Source organism: Phalacrocorax carbo, chromosome 14 (assembly GCF_963921805.1).
Source record: "Phalacrocorax carbo chromosome 14, bPhaCar2.1, whole genome shotgun sequence".
In the NCBI taxonomy this organism is placed as follows: Eukaryota; Metazoa; Chordata; class Aves; order Suliformes; family Phalacrocoracidae; genus Phalacrocorax; species Phalacrocorax carbo.
Genome location: NC_087526.1, coordinates 9531891 through 9552370, shown reverse-complemented (window position 1 = coordinate 9552370; position 20480 = coordinate 9531891). Strand labels below are relative to the sequence as shown.

Genomic DNA, 20480 nt, shown 5'->3' with positions numbered 1-20480 from the left:
TGGGCAGCAGCAAGATCATGGCACTGCAGGGGCTGCAAGTGGGGATTTGGCCTTTTAGCCTCCTCAGCTCTTGGCAGCTTCTCTCTGGGCAAAATGAGCTCTGCCCATGGGCTCCTGGTCCCCAGGGATGGACTGGGGCTGGGACTGACAGGAGGATTGCAGCCTGTGGATGCTGTCTGGGTGCCAGTGGGACATGGCTCTTCCCTGGGCCGTTAATCCCATTCCTGCAGGCACTGTCAGCACCAGACCTGCTGGATTGCTGTGTCCTTGTTTTCTTGCCCTGGATTTGCGAGCTGACAATGACAGTTGTGCTGCTTTCTAAAGCTGTAGCCATGCATGCAAGTCTGGTGGGCATTTGCTGTGCATCTGTCAGACGGCCTGCAAGTGCCCCTGTCTGAAACTCAAGGGAAGAAAAGCAGAGTGGATCCAGGAGCCACAGTCTCTCCAGCCCCGAGGCTCAACGTGCCAGGTTCTGCCAGCACAGACACCCTGGGCTCCGCTCACTCGTCCCTCAGGGCCTCCTGGGGCTGCAGCACCACGGCGCACCGCCACGCTGGCAGCTGTGCTTGAGCAATAGCCGCATTTCACAAGCGCATGGTTCAGGGATGTTGCCTCTGGCAACCAGGACTTCCCTGGATCCAGCATGAGATCTGCTTGCATCAGCTGCCGTGGGTTTCCTGTGCCGGGTCCTGCTGCTTCCCCAATGGGAAATGAAAGTAATTTAACTAATTTCTCTTCCCACACCTCTGTTCCGTGGCCTCCAGGGAGGGTCTGGCCAGACCTGCTCTCCCTGCTGGGGTTCACAGGGGTGCTGCCCCCTCACCCTTGCCCGGCTGCACGCAGCTCCCGCACCCAGCTCCAGCCATCGTGAGCCTGAGAGCTGTGACAGGTCAGGGCCTCAGAAGTTTTGAATCTGTGGCTTGTTCCCGGTGCGCTGGGCATCTCCTCCCAAGCATGGCTGCTCTGTGACAGAGCCCTGTGCCTGGCGGTGCAGGATAGCCTGCTGGTTTAGTCACCCCTGGAGCTCTGCTGCGGCCACCCAGTGCAGGCAGATGCCCCTTCACCAGCCCTGCTGGGGGTGGGGGGACTCCAGGGTCTGCCCACATGGGGTGAGAAACCATAGCTTGCTTTCTTTAACCCTTGCTGTGCCCCAAGGCTGCTCTGTTGGTAACGTTACAGTCGGTGCCTTTGGCAGGTCTGTGTTGTGATAGCGGCAGCTGATGCCCAGGAGTGCAGAGCAGACCAGGAGCCCCATGGGATGGGATGGGGGGCAGCAGGGCTGGCAGACAGCTCAGGGGCACCCCTGGCTGTCCTTAGCCTTTGCTCGGCGAAGGCAGAGCAGGCAGTGAGAACACAACCCCATCAAACACGGCTGGCAGAGCCAAACCGCTGCCCGCAGCAGGTGTGCTTCACTGAGTACCTGCCCCTGCTGCAGGCAGGCACCGCCTGCACCCAATGGAAACTGAGCTGTTGCCTCCTGGTTTTCACTATCCCTTCCCTGCCTGTGAAGAGAGGCACTGGTTGTGTTGCTGGGTGCAGCTGTGCCGTGCCATAGGTGCAGGTGCCACCGGATCAGGGCGGTGGCCAGGCAGGAAGCCCTGGGGCTCCAGGGGACGCCCCGCACAGGCTGTGGCAGTGGCTCTGCACGCCTCCCTTGCCTGTGGTTCCTGTTTTGGCACAGATATAAAGGTGGCGTGGACAGGGAGAGCCCAGCAGCAGTGCAGCGCCACGGGGCAGCCAGGATGGGAGCACAGTGTCTGGTAGCAGCTTGTGGGGCGCTGGCTTTGTGCCTGGCACTCACTGAGGCCACCAACCCCGGCTTCGTGGTGAGGATCACCCAGGCAGGCTTGGACTATGGTGGGTTTGGCTTCTGATTTCCCGCCTTGCAGGTGTGCTGGTGGCCAAGGTCTGGAGCTGGGTGCTTGCTCAGAGTGTGGGGTCCTGGGACAGGATGGGGGGAGCCTTAGCCATGGGTGCCAAATGCAACATTGCCTGGGGCTTCCTGCTGATGCACCATTCTGCACCCACCCCACCCTTGGAGAGGGACCCCGGCAGGGGTCTTGGGAGGGCTGCGTCCAGGCAGTGTTGGGGGAGGCACAGGGCTGGCAGGGCAGGTGCCTGCTTTCGTGGCATGTGTCTGGGCAGCTGAGCCATGAGCCCTGGAGGAGTGAGCTATGGAGGAGAGGAGGTGGGAGCTGCGTCAGGGGAGGGCAGTGATGGAGATGGATGGGCCCCACGCTGGTTTTGTTGAGGCAGGCAGAGCCCTGGCTCCAGCACTGTTATGGATTGAAATACACTGTGTGAGAAACAGCTCATTTACTCAGCAGCTCTGCCAGCCGTGTGGGAGAGGACGTGACTCCCCTTCTCAGATGGATGCAGGGTTGCAGCACCCACTCACACCATGCTGCTCCCTGGTACACGTGCTCCGTCCGGCTTTGCCTGCGAGTGCTGGACGTGGAGGGCGCGGTGCCCAGGACCTCCTGCACACCTTGCACAGTGCCCGGCCCAGAAAGCAAGTACCGGGACCTCTCCCTGCTTTCTGTGCTGCCTGGTCACCACCTTCCACTGGGGCAAGTGGGTGGATGTCAGGCAGTGTTGCCCATGTGCTCAGAGGGCTCTGTGCACCAAGATTAGCTTTAAAGATAGCCTGGGAGGTGGAAAGAAGCCAGGTCATCACCTGGATGTTTCCTTTAACCCTTTTGCTGTGTGCCTGGTGCACACTCCCAGGTCCTGTGGGGTTCATGTGGTGGTGATGGTCTCGCTCTCCCCTGCAGCCCATCAGCAAGGGATTGCAGTCCTGGAGAAGGAGTTGGCCCAGCTGAAGCTGCCAGACATCTCGGGTGACTTCCGTATCCGGCACGTGGGCAATGTGCGCTATGAGATCTCCAGGTGAGCCCTGCCAGTGCCGCAGAGTGACTTGCTGCCCCCCAGCCCACACAAGGGCCAGGAGGAGTGGGGGAGGATAGGGAGCCCCTGGAGCAGCAGGGACCAGCCTGGCTCCTCCACAGCCCCTGAGACATTGGCTCTGTCCTCAGTGCAGGCAGAGATGCTCCTGCTTCACCCTCCTGTCCAAAGGGGAAAAAGGGAACTGGGCTGATGGTACTCTGGGTGTGCGCAGATTTTGCGCAGTTGAAGCCCTGGCATCAGAGGTGGCCTTGACACAGCAGCAGGGCACCCATCCCCCCGCCATGGAGCAGGAGCCCAGCTCCTGCAGAAATCCCAGCTCCTCGCTGCCCTGTTGCACCTCTCCACTCCCTCTGCGTAGGCTTTCGAGCTGCTGTTTGGGTGGCTGCAAGGACCACAGTTCCGAAGGCACCGTTTTGCACTGCATGTCACTGCCAGACATCGCTTTGCTGCAGCAGGATGAGAGCTGGGGATGCTGCAAGGGCAGTGGCCCTGCTCCCCAGCTGTGTGCCCAGGGGTGAGGCACCCCCTCTCAAGTGTCTTTTCTCTTATTTTTTTATTTATTTATTTTTAGATTGGACCTTCGCAGTTTCCACTTGCCCTACTCACGGATTACCCTGGTTCCCAGTTTGGGCCTGCAGGTTGCTATCTCCAATGCCTTCGCTGAGGTGGACGGGAACTGGCGGGTGAAAATACACTTCATGTGCGTGCCCAGCTCCCCCTGTCCCTCCTTGGGCACTTCACTCTGCATCTCCCTCCCTGGCTTTTTCTCCCCTCCCCCTCCCTTGTGTCTCAGGAGCTGCTGCTCTGCTCTCTCCAGATGTGCTGACTTTCCCTAGTCACTATTTCACGCAGCCAGGCTGCAGCCGCTGAATTCCCAATGCATGTCTGGGAGCCTCTCACTCTGGGGGAGCCCTGCCACGTCTCCCTCCATGCCGGGAGCCCTTGGAGCTGGCCAGACAATGTTTATCCTGCTTGCAAGTGGTTGGGGAGACAACGTGAAAGCCATCTCCCTCTTGTGGCACCTAGGGGTGTGAGGGATGCTCCCTACCACTTGCTTGCACTCGGGAGCACCTTCCTGAGCACCCACTGAGATAGACCTGGGCTGGGACTGGGGGTGGGCAGAGGTCGCTGCCACTCGTACAGCCACTGAGATGGATAAAACAGAATGAGAGGCAAGAACAAGGTCGACGATGGAGGAGCTGTGCATCTACTCTCCTGTCTCTCTTGCATCTCCCTCACTTGCTCTCAGCCCTCTCTATTTGAAGGTTACCTCTCCTGGTTTATGTTCCAGTGAAATTTGGTTTCCCTGAGTTCAGAAACTTTCCCGGTCTCCTCTGAATGCTCAGTCCAAGGGAGAGTCTGAGCTAAATAGATCCATCCCAAGCCTGATGTGGGGACCCTTCACCAGGACTCGGCATTGAGAAATGTCCCTTTCTCATGCTCCTCTCCCTGCAGCCGGGACCATGGTTCATTTGACCTGAAAGTGGAGAACATCTATATCAAAATCAGCTTGAAGCTGGGCAGCGATCCCTCTGGTAAACCCACCGTTGACACCTCTGACTGCAACACCCGCATCTCCAATGTCCGGGTACACTTTTCGGGCAAGTTCGGGTATGTAACTTCACCATACAGGCCTAGAAACATTGCGTGTTAGCCTGTCTTTCATGGGGACATGATGCAAGGCCCTGGTGCAAGGAATAAGATGTTGGCATATCTGTAGTCCCTTGGAGGCTGCCCCTTCTGCCTGCAGGCTGCCTGCACTGGCACACTACTAGTCAGCTGTCTCTGGACTCTTGAGTCTCTTGAGTTTCTTGACTGTCTTGAGTCTCTTGACTCTCTCTGCACTTCTCATCTGGATGTGCAACTGAATGAACTTAAATCTGGCCTGAATTTGTCCTGCTCTTCCTTAGATGATCCCTGAGGTCCCTTCCAACCTGTGAATCTGTGATTCTGTGATTCTGTGTGCTGTGGCTGCACACCTAAGGGAGATTTAAGGCACTTACTAGTCTGTGGTGCACGTGGTTTACAAGCAGGTCTGTTTGCAAATGTAAACCCTGAGGTAAAGGTAGACACCAAACTGGTATGGGAATGACATTCCCCAGTGATCCAGAATCTCTAGTGTCTCTCATTCCTGGCAAATACTTCTGCAGCAGCCTCTGAGCTAAAGGACTCTTCTGTGTTCTTCTCTGCAGATGGCTTTACAACCTCTTCCATAGAGCTATTGAATCCAGATTCCGGAAGATCTTGGAGAGAGAGGTATGGGAGTGGAGGAGGGCAAGAGGTCTGGGTTTTTTCTGGTGGTCTTTAGTCCCCGCTTGTAGCTGATTTGCTAGGAGGATCAGAGCACATGTAGGGATTTAACTTGAGCCAGAGCACACAGGCATGTTGCTAATTTGGTGAAAACTGGAGGAATGGGCATGACTAACTGCAGTCTCCATAGCATCATGTGGCTCAGGCTGAATTAGAAACCTACAGCCTTTGCCAAAGCCCAGCGTAATTGGTTCTTAATTAAAAAAGACTTTTCTTTCCATGTGGTCAGTTAATTAGATCTTATGCCTTGGCCAAACTCACTGTAACAGAGGAAACGGAGCTGTCCTTTAAGCGGCCGCGCTCCTGTATGCTCTGTGGAGCACTGGGGGAGAAATTGTCATTTCTGGATTTCAGAAACTTGCTGTCTTGTTTTAACGGGGTTCATCAGGGAGGCCCTGGTACCATCCACCCGGTATAAAAGCCTACATGCAGAAGACCTGCAACATGACACGGAAACAAGCTGTTAGCAATAATTACTACAAGGCTAACTGGCACAAATTACAGCCTCCCTGGATGTGAACCTTGCTCGGGAAGGACGCAGTCAGAGAACAGGCAAAAGCCGCTCCCACGGCAGATCCCACCCTGCGCAGGTGCTATTCCTGATGCCATGTAGCCGCTTTCTCAAGGCCCCTGGGAGTGCTGGCAGCAGATGGGCTGGCAGCAGGAACAAAGCTGGGACTCAAAGGCCTTTTCTGCTGTTTTGCCTCCTGGAAGGAGGGCATCTCTGGGACTCCGAGGGGACCTCTCCTGCCTCTGCTCCTCCTGCAGCATGTCCAAGCCCCCTTTGCCCAATGCACATTTCTCAGTGTCTTTCTCCATGTGTGAGATGGTGCCGGGGCGACAGGCAGGAAAGGGCAGGGGCTGGGAGCGTGCTGCACTGGGACCTCAGGGCACAGCACGGTCCCAACACAGCTCCAGCCCTGGCAGCCCACGTCTGTCTCCTGCTCTTCCTACATGAGCCTGGATAGTCCTCATGCCTCCAGTGCCAGGGCACCTGGTCACTGGGAGATCCCGGTCACTGGGAGATCCCGATCACTGGGATCAAGGCTGTGTTTGTCTGCAGCTCAGACCTCCCAGGCAGCCATGGGCTGTTTTCCAGGACAGACAGACAAATATTGGCTGGGCACAGGGAAGAGCAGCAACCCTCTGTTGATAAAGCCATGCCCAAAGCTCCGTGCCTCCTCTTCCTCCCCAGTGCTGCACAGCCAGTGGCTGCATTGCTGTTAGCATTGTCACTGCTCCTCCGGAGCTCTGCATCTCGCGATCAGCTGCTGCAGGCTGGATGCCCCGTCAGACAGATGATGGCCTGATCCTGCCTGGCAGTTTCTGTGCCATTATAGGGCAAGAAGTGGAAGAGAGCTTGTGCAGATTACTTCAGCCATCTGCAGGACTGTGCTCTGCAGAAAATTTCCTGGGTGAATGTTTAGCCTGCAAGTAAATCCCCCACTAATGCTGAGGCTTCACCCGTGGACGACAGCGGCAGAGGGATTTGTCTTCTGTCCTGGCAGCACAGAGCTGTAGGAACTCAGGATAGCTCTGCTTTGTCGGTGTGATTAGTGCTCCTGCCCCTGAGGGGCTGGGTTAGCTCTTTCAGTTGTGCTGCTTCGGCTAAGCCTTGGCTGCTCAGCCCAGTTCATTCCAGCATGGACTGTAGGAAAAGTCTGAGGGCACATGTGAGATTCCTTCCAAGGGCCTCCATGGAGCTGAACTGTGGGTGGGGAGCTTGCTGCAAGCAGATGTTTACAGGTATAAAACCTGCTTCTATCTTGGACACTGAATTAATGTGCTGCCTGATCAGCAGAGAGAAACATCATTGTGTACGCTTTTATTTAAGCAGACTTCTACAAGAAATAAAACAGTACCAGGCAGCAAAGCAGAGACCACGGCTGAGGCTTGACCGGGGGATGTGAACTGGCTGCTCCCAGCGGAACTGCCCTTGCTCAGCTTTGCTGCCTTTCTTTCCTGCAGGTCTGTAGGAACGTGATCAACTCTGTGCGCGGCGAGCTCCAGCCTTACCTCCAGACGCTGCCAGGTACCAGGCGGGGGCTGCACAGGGTTTTAGGGGTGTTTCTTCCTAGCATTTCCTAACGATGAGGACAGTGCTTTACCTTATACCCACTCCCCATTTCCTTGTATTTCTGCACCCAAGCTGGGAGCTGGGGAACACTGTATCAGCAAAGACTTGCCACTGTGCACGCTGCCTGGCCACGCACTGCAGCCCCCAATGAGCTGTGCCCTGGAGCTGGTGGAAGCACTGGCTGCCTTAGCCAGGGGACCCAGACCATTCCTCCAGTCCAGGAGTTAGTCTGTATGGCTGAGAAACAGAGTCAGGAGGGAAGTGTGACTTTTTTGCTTCTAAGCAGAAGCAAGCACACATGAAGCTGGTCCTGAGCTGTTGTACCGGGAAGCCTGGGCATGGCACTGCCTGGATGTCAGCTAAGGCAATCTGCTCCTGGATTCCCCATGTCATCTTCCACTCTCTCATCGTCTGTCCCGTGTTTTACAGTCACAGCCAGGATAGATGTCATGGCTGGCACGGCTGGCATCGATTACTCCTTGGTGGGACCCCCAACTGTTACCGCCCAGTCCCTGGATGTAGACCTGAAGGTGAGAGGCTGCCCTGGGAAAGCTTGAATTGGCTGATGCCATCAACACATTTGGGTGGGGAACCAGGTTTAGGTATCTCCTGCAAATGCTATTTCCCAGTTCAGGTCAGCGGGTGAGTCCCACCACCCTCTGCTCTCCTGCCTTTACCTTCTCCCTCCTCCCAGGGTGAATTCTTCTCCCTGGCCCACCGTTCCACCGTCCCCTTCCCTCCACTGGTGCTGAACCTCCCTCCAGAGCATGACCGCATGGTTTACTTCGGGGCGTCCAGCTACTTCTTCAACACAGCTGGCTTTGTCTACCATGCAGCTGGGGTGCTGGTCTTCGAAATCACAGACTCCATGGTGAGCAGCACAGGTGGGATGAGGGCTGTCCCCATGCCTCTGGGCAGTGGGTTCAATTTGCAGAGGAGCTCTGGTAGCAGCCTGTGATCTTGGAGGGCTCCCCTAGCTTCCCCAGCAAGCTGTCCAGGGGGCTGAGAGCTGGAGCCTGCAGGATGGGGCTGGGCTGTCCGGCACGGCAGCACGTGGGAGCAGGAGGGCTGATCTCGCCATGGGCTCAGCTGCATTGTATCACCCTGATGTGACTGTTCTTCCCCTGCAGATCCCAAAGGGCTTTGACTTCCACTTGAACACCTCCACCTTCTCAGCCTTTGTTCCCCAGGTGAGTGGTCCAGCCCTGCCTCCCTGGAGATCCTGCCATGCACAGCTGGGGGTTTGCTCTGTGCAAGGTGGTGTCCCCCAGGAATGGGGTCTTGTGCTGCTGTCCCTACACTCCCCCTGCTCCTCTACAGCTAGAGATGATGTACCCAAACATGATGATGAAGCTCAGGCTATCCGCCCCCTCTGCCCCGTTCCTCAACATTGGACCAGGAGGGCTCTCACTCAAGCCTGTCGTGGATATCCAGGCTTATGCCATCCTTCCCAACTCCAGCCTGGCTCCTCTCTTCCTCCTCGGCCTGGTGAGTTTGGGCACAGCCTGGGGTGGTGACTGTGCAGCTCCCGGTGCAGCCACAGCTCTTGCTGATGCAGTGCGGTTGGTGGGTTCTCCCCTCCATCTCAGCAGGGCAAAGAGTTTGAGCTGTGCACCGTCCTCCTGCTGCGTTCAGCAATGCTGAGCCATTGCTGCAAAACTCCTGCGAGGAGAGGTTCCGGACAGTGTCCAGAACCAGCCCGGTACTGGTGCGGTGGGGGTGTCCCCAGCAGAAAATACTCAAACTGACAAATGCCAGGTTTAATGCTTCATGCAAACATGCCTCTGGATGGGCAGCAGTCCCACTGCATTTCAGCTGGTTGGAGCTGTTCCCCTGGGTGTCTGGTTGGGGGTGAGCTGGGACGAGCGCTGCCAGAGCTCTGCACTCTCTCCCCAGACAGGCAATGTGTCTGCTGTCATCAACATGAAATCCAACCACATAGCTGGAAACCTGAATGTGGGCAGGTACTGAGGGGGAGCAGTGCAGGGAGGTGGTGGTGGTGGTGGGTACTTCTGTTCTGGGCTGTCGGGGACTGAGGTGAGGTGGGGAGGTCCCGGGGATGGGGACCCAGTGCAGAGGGGATGAGCCGGGACTGAAGGGAGTGGGAACTGCATGGCCATTGACAGATGGCACCAAGGTGGGACCGCTCCCTCCATTGGGCCAGCCTTCACAGCACCGCTTCCGTCTGCGCAGGATGAAGCTCTCTCTGAAGCATTCGGATGTTGGCCCTTTCCAGGTATGCTATCCATGACCAGAGCCCCCAGCATGGAGGTGAGAGCCTGTTGGGAGCCAAGGAGAGGGCTCATTCTTGCCTGTCCCCCAGTTCGGGACCTGGGGGTGCACCCAGGACCCCATGCTGACTCCATGGATGCCCCCTGCCTCAGCCTATGAGACTGGGAGAGGATGCAGAGCCAGATGACATTGCCCCTCTTGCCCCTACACTTCCCACCTCACCAGCATGGCCAGACAAATCTGCTGGTCTCTGTTGAAGCATGTGCCCATCCCAGCCCCTCGTCTCTTTTTCTTCTCCTAATTATCCTCCAGTGCCTGGATGCCTGCTCTCCTGCAGGCTAAGGTTCTTTTCCTTCCTCCTCTCTCCACTCCCCAGGTGCGAACGCTGCAGTCCATAATGAACATAGTTGCTTCCAATATCCTGCTCCCACGTCTTAATGGTGAGAACCTGCTGGGGGGAGCGGCGGTGCTGGGGCAGTCACTGGCCAGGTTGCTCCATCTGAGTGGGCCCAGCCCAGTAACTAAATCCCTGCTGCCAAGCCTGATCGGTGGATAAAGCCTGCAGTGACTGCAGGAGACGGCAGTAAAAGTGCCTGGTGGAGGCAGGCTGCAGGCAGTGGTGTGCAGGAGCCTCTCTCAGTGCTGTGACGTGCATCCAGCAGTGAACATAATGGAAAAAATGAGCACTACGCACATCCTAATGCTTTCCAGACCTTCTCCCCCGCTTGCTGCTTCTCATGACTCCCCAGCAAATGGGGCCAGAGCAGGGCTAGTGGCTGCCAGGGGCCTGGAGGACAGCACTGCACAACATGCAGCCCCCAGCCCTTCTGCAGAGCTTGGGAGGAGTTTCCTCTGCCTGCCCCAGGAGCAGAGGTGGTGAAGAAAGGGCTGGGGGAAGGAGGTGGCTGCCTGCTTTGCACAGCCTGTGCTCTCTCTTGCTCCCGTTCCCATCCCAATGCAGTCATGCGTGTTGTCTCTTCCAGAAAGGTTAGAAAAGGGCTTCCCTCTGCCGCTGCCGGACAGAATACAGCTGTACAATACCCTTGTGCAGTTTCACCAGGTGAGTGAGGGGGAGCACCCAGCCCTGGCCAAAGCCCATCCTGCCACGGTCAAACCCCTGCCTGCCAGCAGAGCATGCAAAGCCAATTCCCCAGCCCGTGCTGGGTGGCAGTGGGCAAGAGGGTCTGCTGAGCTGGGATTCCAGCAGCGCAGCTGCAGCTAAAGCCCTGCTTTTCCCATCTGCACAGTGGAAGTTGGGCTCTGCACCCTCAGGGCAGCATCACATCATTCTCCAGTTCTTAAACTCACGGGCCTGGATTTCCCACAACACTTTTTATAGCACGTGCAGCTCTGTGGCACCATTGACACAGAGCCCCTGACTTTTCTGGCCAGCAGTGCCTGGTGGGATGCAGCTGCTGCTGGAGCCATCTGCCTCTGGTGGGACAGGCAGTGCCTGCCAGACTCTGTGGAAGGACCCCTGCTGCACCCTAGGGATCAGAAAACGTCCCTGTTGTGAGAGGCCTTGGGGAAGCCCCACAGGGGTGTCACTACAGGGATGCTGAATATTTACTGTGGGGTGTGGCTGTGAAATGCCTTCAGAGCCCTTCCAGCGCTAATATTAGGCACAGGCACTGGCAGAACCACATGTGCCTATCCATCCTCCCTCCCTGAGATGTGGCAGGTGCTTCGGAGCACAGCTGCCTGCAACAGAAATCAGCTGCAGAGGACCTGTCACAGCCCCATGCTTTCTCTTTTTTTTTTACCAGAATTTCCTGCTGCTGGGAGCAGACGTTCACTATCAGCCCCGGGAAGGGAGATAAGGTGACAAGAAGGACCTCAGGCACCAAAAAAACCCCCTTCACCCCTTTCCCCCACTACCAGAGCTGAAGATCACCGGTTCTACCGCAGCCTCCCTTGCCGCCTGCCCCAGCCTGGACCGCGGCCAGGGGCAGAAGCACCCGCGGGGGCTGAACCCCACATCCCCAAGCTGGGTCTCACCCAGTGCTACCGAGAGCTGGGAACCCCCCCCCCCCCCCCCCTTTCTGCTGGGTCGGAGGCAGCTGATGGCAATAAAGGCGGCTGTGGTGGTGCTGTCACTGAGCGTGTGGTACCGTCCCTGGACCCTTCGCACCCAGCCCGGGGTCTGCTCGGGGGCGGCCGCGGGGTGCCAGGAGCCGGCCCTGGGGGAGGGCGGGCGCCCGGGAACGCCCGTTTCGGCTATTTTTATCCCTGCGGTCATAGCAAAGCGCCACGGGCCATCACGTTTCCATCGTTATTTCAGTTTTCCACGGCGGGGCCGTGCCCACTGGGTCACAGACTCCGCCCGGCAGCGGGGCGGGCCTGGCGGAACCGCGGCGGGGCGGAACGCAGAGCCGAGGGGCGGGGGTGCGACCAGGACCATTTTGGCGGCGCACGGCGGAGCCATCATCTCCCCGTTCGCGCCTCTTCCCGCCTCGTCCGTCCCGCAAAGCGTTCCGCCAGCCGTCACCGTGGTAACGCGGCCTGGCCCTGGGGCCTCGCGCGGCCATGCTGCTCTGGAGGCGAGCGCTGCGGGCCGCGGGGCCCCTCCGCCCGGCCGCCGCCCCCTGCCCCGGGGCCGCCCGCCGAGGCCGCTGCGGCCCGGGCGAGCGGCCGGTGGGGCGCGGGGCCGCGCTGCCTGCGGGGCCGGACCTGCGGCACTTCCTGAGAGGGGCCGCCGCGGGGGAGCCGCGGCCTGAGCCGCAGCCGGGCTCTGCCCCAGGGACCGGGAAAGGTCTGTGGTGCCGCCGCCCGCCTCTCCACGGGCGCTGCTGACCCCTGCCTGGCAGCCCGAGTGCCGTGCCGTGGCATAGCGGGGGCCGGGGCTAGGCCGGCCCCGGGGGCTGGTGGGAGCGGAGGGTTGCTGCAGCGTGCGTGGGGAAAGCGAGTCGTTCGGGTGCTTTTGGGGCCCGGAAGGTTGTTTTGATGTTAGAAGAAGTCCCGTTCGTTGGCCCCATGCCCACTGGTGCGTCTGCCTTTGCCAGGAAGATGATTTGGGGAGCAGGTTGCTCTGGCACCTCTCAGCAGTCTATGTGCTGGGCTGTCAGCCATGGCTGTGGTGGAGATTTCAGGCCATGATGCCCCGGGGAGGTGGGTTTGCATTATACTAAATATTATATCTCAGCAATAAAACAGCTTCTGTGGCTCTGCAAGCCATGGTCCAGACCTGTCGTGCTGGAGTGACATGCTCTGAGGCCCTTGGGTTTCCTAGTGCAGAGGGTCTTAGGGAACTCGGGGTTCCTAGACAGCAGTCTGTTTTTATTTTTGGTTTATCCTTTCTGTATGGGATGCAGGTGAAGATAGCTTTTGTGCTGCTTGCCTGAGTCTCTCCAGTGATGGGAATAAAGGTTCCTTCCTACTGAAAAAGTCATAGAAAGAGATTGTAGATGAGAGCGGTGAGGCAGGCATCTGTGTCACGCTGCCTTTGTTGCAGTGTACCTGGAGACATATGGCTGCCAGATGAACGTCAATGACACAGAGATTGCCTGGGCCATCCTGCAGAAGAATGGCTACATGAGGACAAAGGACCTGGACGAGGTAAGACACCTTGGCCTCTCTGCTGTAGTGCAGGTCTGTGAGGGCGTCGCACCACTCCTGTGCTTGTGAGTCCCAGGTTTTGTCTGGAGTGTAATCCTGCAGGATTTTTGCAGTCTAAGTTCTGTGGAGTAAAGGAAGATACTTAACAAGTGTGCTAGAAAGCTGTGTTTTTCGTTTTTTTCTTTTTCTTTAAACTGCGGGGTTTCCTCACAGTTGGAGAGTGATGGGACACAGCAGGATGCTCCTGACTCATCCTTGTCTGAGCTTATTTCTACCAGTTAGTGGAAAACTCTGCTACTCTTCTTTTAGTTTCTTGCACCTTTTTTATTGAAACCCACCATGTGCTTGGGCAGATCTTTTTCACTGAGTTAAGTGAGTTTTATAGTCTGCCTCTTTGGGTTACCTGTGCAGAGCATGAGTACTTTTCATTTTGGCTTTACAAATTCTTTTTTGTTATTTTCAATTTAGGCAGATGTGATTCTCCTTGTCACCTGTTCTGTGAGGTAAGAAAACTTTTGTTGCTGCTGGTTTTGGACATTTTTTAAGGAATTACCATTTGAAAACCAAGACAATAAATGCATTGTGTGCGGAAAAGAGCGTGCAGATGTGAAACTACCCATTTAGTTGAGGGCAGAGCTAGCCAATGCTACAACGTATAACATCAATTGTGCTATGAATTGCTTTTCTATGTAGTGAGAAGCTCCTCTTTGGTAGTGTAAGCTCTGTGTATATGTGTAATGGGCCAATAGAGACCTGCACGGATTTGTGCTTTAGCAATTATTATTTTTTTTTATTCCATCTTCTCTTGAACTTACTGTCTCTCTAGTACAGAGTCTATACTTTAAAAATCTGGGAAATACATTTAGGGGCAATTTGGGATATAAATATGCAGCGACCTTTGTTTATTTTTTCTGAATGCAGAAGATACCAAATGCTTATTGTCATTTGCAAGGTAGCTCACATTGGCTGGCTAAGGCAGACTTTTTCTCCGTAAGAGTTTAGTCCCTGAGTCATTTCTGCAGTGGAGGCGCTCCCAAGCGAGCAAAACGATAGTAGATAAGATAGAGACAAGACATAATCAACGTACCACAAACGGCACTTTCATGTGCCATCAGTTCCGTCAGGTGGATGATTCCCTCTCTTTAGTTGAATTCTCCTCTCAAAGCACTTAGGCTGCCTCATGTTGGGGGACTGTTGAAGTGTAACAATTGGAATAACCACCATTTTCCTGGCTTCCCAGGGAGAAGGCAGAGCAGGCTATCTGGAATCGCCTGCAGCACCTCAAGGCGCTGAAAGCTCGGCGGCAGCAGGCTCGCGTACCTCTCCGTATTGGGATTCTAGGTACCTGGCGGGATGTGCAGCAGTGGGTAGCACCCAGTGTTGTGCCACATCCATTGTGCTGCGTTTCCTCTTCCCCTCTGGCAGCACCAAGCCTTTTCTGCAGGGCAAAAGCAGCTAGTGAAGGGGTGCAGAGGTGTAACAGAGGGTGGGCACTTCCTCACGAGAGCCCTCTCCTTTGGCGGCAGGATGCATGGCTGAGAGGCTTAAGGAGGAGATTCTGCACAGGGAGAAGCTAGTCGATATTGTGGCAGGCCCTGATGCATATCGTGATCTTCCCCGGCTGTTGGCCGTGGCAGAGTCTGGCCAGCAAGCTGCTAATGTCCTGCTATCGCTAGATGAGACTTATGCAGATATTCTGCCTGTCCAGACTAGCGCAGGTGGCACGACAGCATTTGTGTAAGTACCCTTTTTTCCTGTGCATGTTTCTGTGGTTCTGATTTGGAAATACTGCTGTGCAGAACAGACATGTCAGTGACAGCAGCTACCCAAGAGATGCGATGCCTGGTTGCACTCGCTCCTGGCAGCCCAGAGGCATGAGTCTACCAGGCTTTGTGTTTGCTGCTTCTTTGCTGTCTGACTGATCCCTGGAGAGACTGCCTCATGCTCTGGCTGTCTGCAGGCTTCCCTTACTCTCCTTTGAGAATATTGATTGTCTAAGCCTGATGCTGCACCAAGTGATTTCTGTCCCACTGATGTCTTTGCCTTTCTGTAGTCTGTGCCTCTCTCATCTCCTGCCTTCTGCTATGTCCTGCCTTAAGTTCTCCTATTTAATTCTAATAATCCTCCATGCATTGTAACTTCTGTTGGTTTTGTTTCCATTTGTCCAGTTTTGATAATAAGAATCCCAAACATGAAACCATGCTCTGCTCAGTGTTGCCATGGAGTACGGAAGGACATCATCTGTGAGAGGTCATGGAGGACAGGAGGGGTGCCCAAGGCCTGGAGGGTAGCAATGTCACTCCAGCCTTCAGAAAGGGCAGGAAGGAGGACCCTGGAAACTATAGGCCAGTCAGCCTCACCTCCATCCCCGAGAAGGTGATGGAGCAGTTCATTCTGGAGGTCATCTCCAGACATGTAGAGGAAAAGAAGATTATCAGAAGTAGTCAATGTGGATTCACCAAGGGAAGATCATGCTTGACCAACCTGATAGCCTTCTATGATGGTGTGACTGGCTGGGTAGATGAAGGGAGAGCAGTGGATGTTGTTTACCTTGACTTCAGCAAGGCTTTTGACACTGTCTCCCATAATATCCTAATGGACAAGCTAAGGAAGCGTGGGTTAGATGAGAGGACAGAGTAGTGGATTGAGAACTGGCTGAACGACAGAGCTCAGAGGGTTGTGATCAACGGGGCAGAGTCTGTCTGGAGACCTGTAGCTAGCGGTGTTCCCCAGGGGTCTGCGCTGGGTCCAGTCCTGTTCAACATAATCATCAATGACCTGGACGAGATGCAGAAGGATCTTTCATCACTGCCACATTGCAGTGCAAGTCTGCCTCATGAGTTGCTTTCCAAGTTTCTTGGAATTGTGTATGAAAAACTAGGAAGTGTTAGCTAGGGGCAAGCAGAAGTCAGCTCTGGCTGGAACGTTGTGTAAGGGGAAGCTGCAGAGTTGTGTTCAGAGCTAGTGCTGTGTGTGCTGCAGGCCAAGGGAGTTGGATGAAGGCAGCAGGGCTGGGCCAGGTCAAAGCAGGGCAGGATGCAACAGGGATGATTCTTCTGGAGCTATTGTAGTATGACCCATACTTTACCTCTTGGCAGATCTATCATGCGGGGCTGTGACAACATGTGTAGCTATTGCATTGTGCCCTTCACCCGTGGCCGTGAAAGGAGCCGCCCCATTGCATCCATCCTGCAGGAAGTGAGGATGCTCTCGGATCAGGTGAGGCAGAGCCTCCTTCCCACCTGCCCCAAACTGTGGGAGGTAGGATGGTTCTCAGTGGAAGTGTTTTCAGTGATGCCTTTGACCAGTGACACCGCCTTTATCTGTGGAGATGAGGTTACCATAGGGTTCTGCCAGTAACTTTTTGATTCCCCTTGTAATACTCGGAGACAGACAGCAAAGGGAGGGCTTCCCTTGGAGATTCCTCCTTGAAGTAAGAGTGAAACTGTGGCTGTCGTTGCAGCTTAGCCATCCTGACCAGGTTATATTTTTTCCTCTCTGTTTATTTTTGTAGGGAGTGAAAGAAGTGACCCTTTTGGGTCAGAACGTCAACAGCTTTCAAGACATGTCTGAGGTGCAGTTTCAATCAGCCGCTGCCCCAGTCCTCAGTCGTGGCTTTAGCACTGTCTACAAAGCTAAACCAGGAGGCTTGCGCTTTGCCCATCTTCTAGACCAGGTTTCTAGAATTGCTCCAGAAATGAGGATCCGTTTCACCTCTCCACATCCCAAGGATTTTCCTGATGAGGCAAGTGTAAAATAAACACCTCAACCTCTGCTTGCAGGCTGGCAGGCAGCTCTGAACTGCTCGATGTGGGCCATGCTTCCTTCCCAAAGGGAATACAGAATCATAGAACAGGAACAGCAGCTCCTGGGAAGGGGGTTTGTGTTTGTGGTAAAGCTGGCAGGTTTGCAATTAACTGGCTTTTACCTGGGGAATATTCTTCCCCTTGGCATCCTGGTAGAGTTGAGCTGTCTGCCATAGGCTCCTGATTGCTCACCACAGGTCCTGCAGCTCATCCAGGAGCGACACAACATCTGCAAACAGCTTCACCTCCCAGCCCAGAGTGGAAGCACACGAGTCCTGGAGGCCATGCGAAGAGGGTGAGTGATTACCATGGGGAGTCCTGGGCCCCACTGTCTGATTTAGGGTGTTGGTTTCTCCTCACCGATGTTTTTCATGGTTTTCTGATTAGCAAATCCATGTGTTGTTCATTGCAGATACACAAGAGAAGCATATATAGAGCTTGTACACCATGTGCGTGAGTGCATTCCGGGTAGGGGCTCCCTTAAGCTTTGTTTGAGCTCAGCACAGCTGTATCTTCATCCTTTGAGTGAAGTGTTCATCTCTTCCTTGAGGGAAGTGTAAACTGCATCTCTGTTACAGGAGTGAGCTTGAGCAGTGATTTCATTGCCGGCTTCTGTGGAGAGACGGAAGAAGATCACCAGCAGACTGTGTCCTTGCTGCAGGAAGTTGGCTACAATGTAGGATTCCTGTTTGCCTACAGCATGAGACAGGTGAGTGCAGGACCTGACGGAGAAGATCCTTGTCTCTTGGGTATCTCACCTAATTCCCGAGTGCTGCATGTACGTTTTTCTTTGCTGATGAGAAATTGTCCTCTGTTGTGATGACAGAGACTCTGTCAATTGAGTCTGGAGAGAAGTGGTGAATTTCCCAAAGGTATTCCCATGAGAAGAGTGGATAGTTGACACGCCTCCATTAGAATGCTCTCCAAAGTGTAAGATGCTGACAGGGAAGAGGACAGGAGGTTGGGAAACATAAGGGAGCAAAGGAGTACGGATCACCTTTCAGCACATGGAACTACAAGTAGTAGAATCCATTGCCTGTCCTCGTGGACAGACAGGCAACAGACACATCTCGCATAGGAGCTGCAGAACTGCTTCACACAGCCACCAATACTCAGCGCCCTACATCAAACCTTCTAAAGGATGTTGCTGGTGCTGAAAACATTCCTTGAGATTGTAAAAACAAACGGTAATGCGTGGAAAGCTGTTGCCTGAAGAGAAGCCAAGGTGGCTGGGGTCAGACAAACTTCTGATCTCAGATGGACTGGTTACTGAGGAGCCACACTTGCTTTGTCTGCTTACAGAAAACCCGGGCATATCACCGGCTGCAAGATGATGTGCCTGCAGACATAAAAAAGAGGCGGCTGGAGGAGCTCATTACAGTGTTTCGAGAGGAGGCTGCAAGGGCAAATGAGACAATGGTGGGCCAGTCTCAGCTGGTGCTGGTGGAGGGGGTGAGTGTGCCTGGAACAGAGTTGTCCTTCTTCTCTTGTTGGCCAAGAGGCTCTTAGGCTGTACACAGCAATCATCACCTCTGCCTTCCTTTCTGACTTTTCCCCACACAATCCTAGGACCCCCAAGACCGTATCTACACACTTAAGCAAACAGCCTGATTTTTCCAGAGCACTGAGCTGAGCACGGGGGCATGGGGTGGGTTAGAGATATGTCTGTGGCCAAGCACCAAATGAATGCAGGCTTTGAAACATTGGCTTTGGTGTGTGGGTGTCAACACAGCAGCTCCAGCTATAGGACTTTGTTACATGGTGTGCTTAACGGTGTGGAATGTGGATTTTAATACTGGCAATAGTGGTCAATTAATTCCTGAGGCAATAAAGCCCAACAGTGAATCAGAGCTATTGCCATGCAGGTAATGTTCCCTGTCCTCCTTTCAGCCCAGCAAGCGCTCTGTCTCGGAGTTGTATGGGAGGAATGACGGCAACATCAAGGTGATCTTCCCTGATGCTGAGATAGAGGATGCTGCAGGCTGCAAGGCTCTGGTCAGAGCTCAGCCAGGGGACTATGTGTTGGTGAAGGTGACCTGTTTACACTACTTGTTTCCTTGGGCTCTTTTTCTTGCGCACTGCTGTTCTCTAGAGCAGCTGCTGCCAGGAGAGCCTAAAATTAGAATGGATCCTCCTCAGCCTTTCTGTTCTTGAGGACTGTTGTGCTGTTTCTTTCAGGTAACCTCTGCTAACTCTCAGACCTTGAAGGGAGTTCCGCTCTGTCGTACTACCCTCTCCCGCTCTGCAGCTTGTCATTGAGGTATCCCTGCTGCCAGTGGACAAAAGCAGCACATTTTCTCCAGGAAGAAACAAAGAAGCTTGGTCAGGTGGAGATGGGGTAGCAACAGGGAGATATATGTATATTAAAATAATAATTCAAAAAAAATATTCTGTTTTGGCAACAGCCTACCCGCCACAGATCTGTGCAAGCCTGTAGGCAAAAGGGATAGAAGCTGTGTATGGACTTGCCAAAGCCAAGTACTGAGTGATCTTGTATTTTCACTTGCTGTCAGGCTTGGCCCACCCTTGCAGTGCTGCAGGTCTCTCTGACTTTGATCACATCCTCTAATGTAGCCCAGCCTGAGAAATTTGTGTCTGCAGAGCAGGTCAGTCCTACTAGTTCAGTTGAATTTGGGGGCTGCAAAAACTGGTAGTGCCTAGAAAATACAGCTCCAGTAACTGCTGGAGAATGGCAGGAGTACTGCCAAAGTGGATGAAGAACTCAAAGAACAGTTGATTGTGATGAATTATTTCCAAATATTGGTAACTTCCCTATTTGCAAAATGCTTGGGAAGGGGAAGTAAGAACCTGCACTGTACCTGTATGATGGAATATGGCACCAAACTGTGGAATATAAAATGGTGTTTAACGTGCATGAGTGATGCTTAATTTGTTGTATCTGAGCCCGAGGGAATGCAGCCTTGCCCGTGCGCTGGGGATATTTGCATCTAGGCTAGAGAGGAAGGGTTTCCCTATCTCCAGACCTAATATAAAGACTGGCTGCCAGCTGGGTGTTAGCATTAGCCTGTTAAAACTTCAGGTGCAGCTTTGTAATCCAAGCATCTGTGGATGTCCTTCCCTTTGCTCACTACAGGAGAGAAATGGTTGTACCAATTTAAATGTCCAATAACTTCTTTAAATGTGTCTTACAGCTCCTTGTTTTCATCAGTCTGTAGCTAACAGTGGCTGCACTGTGTCATATTCCAGCCTGGTCTGCTAAATTCAAACAAGTGCCCGTAACCTGCACTTGTAGGTAACCTCTCTTATGAGATGTGGGAAAGAATCACCCTTTTTAATACAGAAAATAATCTTATTAAAATAAATCATTGTGAAATGCTCTATGCAGTGACAAATTTTGAAGGCACAGCTGATCAACTCTTAATAGAGCATTCACTACATGAATTTGCAGAATTTTAAATAAACATGAGAGTGTGGTGCTAGAAAGTCTTCTCCTGCTCAGCTCTTTCTGGGATATAATTGCATCGCTTTGAAAACAGCATAGTTCACTGAATATTCGTTAGACCTTAGATTAAGAAACAAATACATTTTGCTTAATATCTCAGAGCTGATTCTTTTCTCACTGAAGTGAATCT

The 20480-nt window shown here is 54.1% G+C and overlaps 2 protein-coding genes across 6 annotated transcripts; both read left to right on the top strand.

The window, feature by feature from the left end:
* The first annotated feature begins 647 nt into the window (after positions 1-647).
* LOC104044136 (bactericidal permeability-increasing protein-like) lies at positions 648-11622 on the top strand. 2 transcript variants are annotated; one of them, XM_064465594.1, is made up of 15 exons: positions 648-716; positions 2775-2889; positions 3479-3607; positions 4363-4518; positions 5100-5163; positions 7186-7249; positions 7724-7824; positions 7989-8165; positions 8425-8484; positions 8615-8782; positions 9191-9258; positions 9488-9530; positions 9903-9966; positions 10510-10586; positions 11293-11622. In XM_064465594.1, exons 1-15 carry the CDS (start codon positions 704-706, stop codon positions 11344-11346), a joined length of 1353 nt encoding a protein of 450 aa, XP_064321664.1. In that variant the 5' UTR covers positions 648-703; the 3' UTR covers positions 11347-11622. The 2 variants fall into 2 exon arrangements, with proteins under 2 accessions (XP_064321664.1, XP_064321662.1); XM_064465592.1 differs by lacking the exon at positions 648-716 and adding an exon at positions 1705-1857.
* A 322-nt stretch (positions 11623-11944) lies between these two features.
* CDK5RAP1 (CDK5 regulatory subunit associated protein 1) lies at positions 11945-19760 on the top strand. Of its 4 annotated transcripts, none has more exons than XM_064465589.1 (13): positions 11945-12278; positions 12978-13081; positions 13550-13584; positions 14322-14422; positions 14608-14818; positions 16180-16300; positions 16596-16826; positions 17085-17182; positions 17300-17340; positions 17466-17596; positions 18190-18339; positions 18778-18918; positions 19066-19760. In XM_064465589.1, the coding sequence occupies exons 1-13, from the start codon at positions 12053-12055 to the stop codon at positions 19144-19146; spliced, it is 1671 nt and encodes a 556-aa protein (XP_064321659.1). In that variant the 5' UTR covers positions 11945-12052; the 3' UTR covers positions 19147-19760. The 4 variants fall into 4 exon arrangements, with proteins under 4 accessions (XP_064321659.1, XP_064321658.1, XP_064321661.1 ...); XM_064465588.1 differs by having other exon boundaries at positions 11946-12278; positions 17300-17355; XM_064465591.1 differs by lacking the exon at positions 11945-12278 and adding an exon at positions 12485-12509 and having other exon boundaries at positions 17300-17355.
* The last annotated feature ends 720 nt before the right edge of the window (positions 19761-20480 follow it).

What these genes read in the sequence shown, in the direction of transcription:
- LOC104044136 (XM_064465592.1), top strand. Translation starts at nt 1,743, where the DNA reads ATGGGAGCACAGTGTCTGGTAGCAGCTTGTGGGGCGCTGGCTTTGTGC. An exon ending in CACTTTTCGGGCAAGTTCGG is followed by an intron (nt 4,519 to 5,099) that starts GTATGTAACTTC and finishes TCTTCTCTGCAG; the next exon opens with ATGGCTTTACAACCTCTTCC. An exon ending in GGAAGATCTTGGAGAGAGAG is followed by an intron (nt 5,164 to 7,185) that starts GTATGGGAGTGG and finishes TCTTTCCTGCAG; the next exon opens with GTCTGTAGGAACGTGATCAA.
- CDK5RAP1 (XM_064465588.1), top strand. Translation starts at nt 12,053, where the DNA reads ATGCTGCTCTGGAGGCGAGCGCTGCGGGCCGCGGGGCCCCTCCGCCCG. An exon ending in TGAGGATGCTCTCGGATCAG is followed by an intron (nt 16,301 to 16,595) that starts GTGAGGCAGAGC and finishes TTATTTTTGTAG; the next exon opens with GGAGTGAAAGAAGTGACCCT. An exon ending in TTGCCTACAGCATGAGACAG is followed by an intron (nt 17,597 to 18,189) that starts GTGAGTGCAGGA and finishes GTCTGCTTACAG; the next exon opens with AAAACCCGGGCATATCACCG.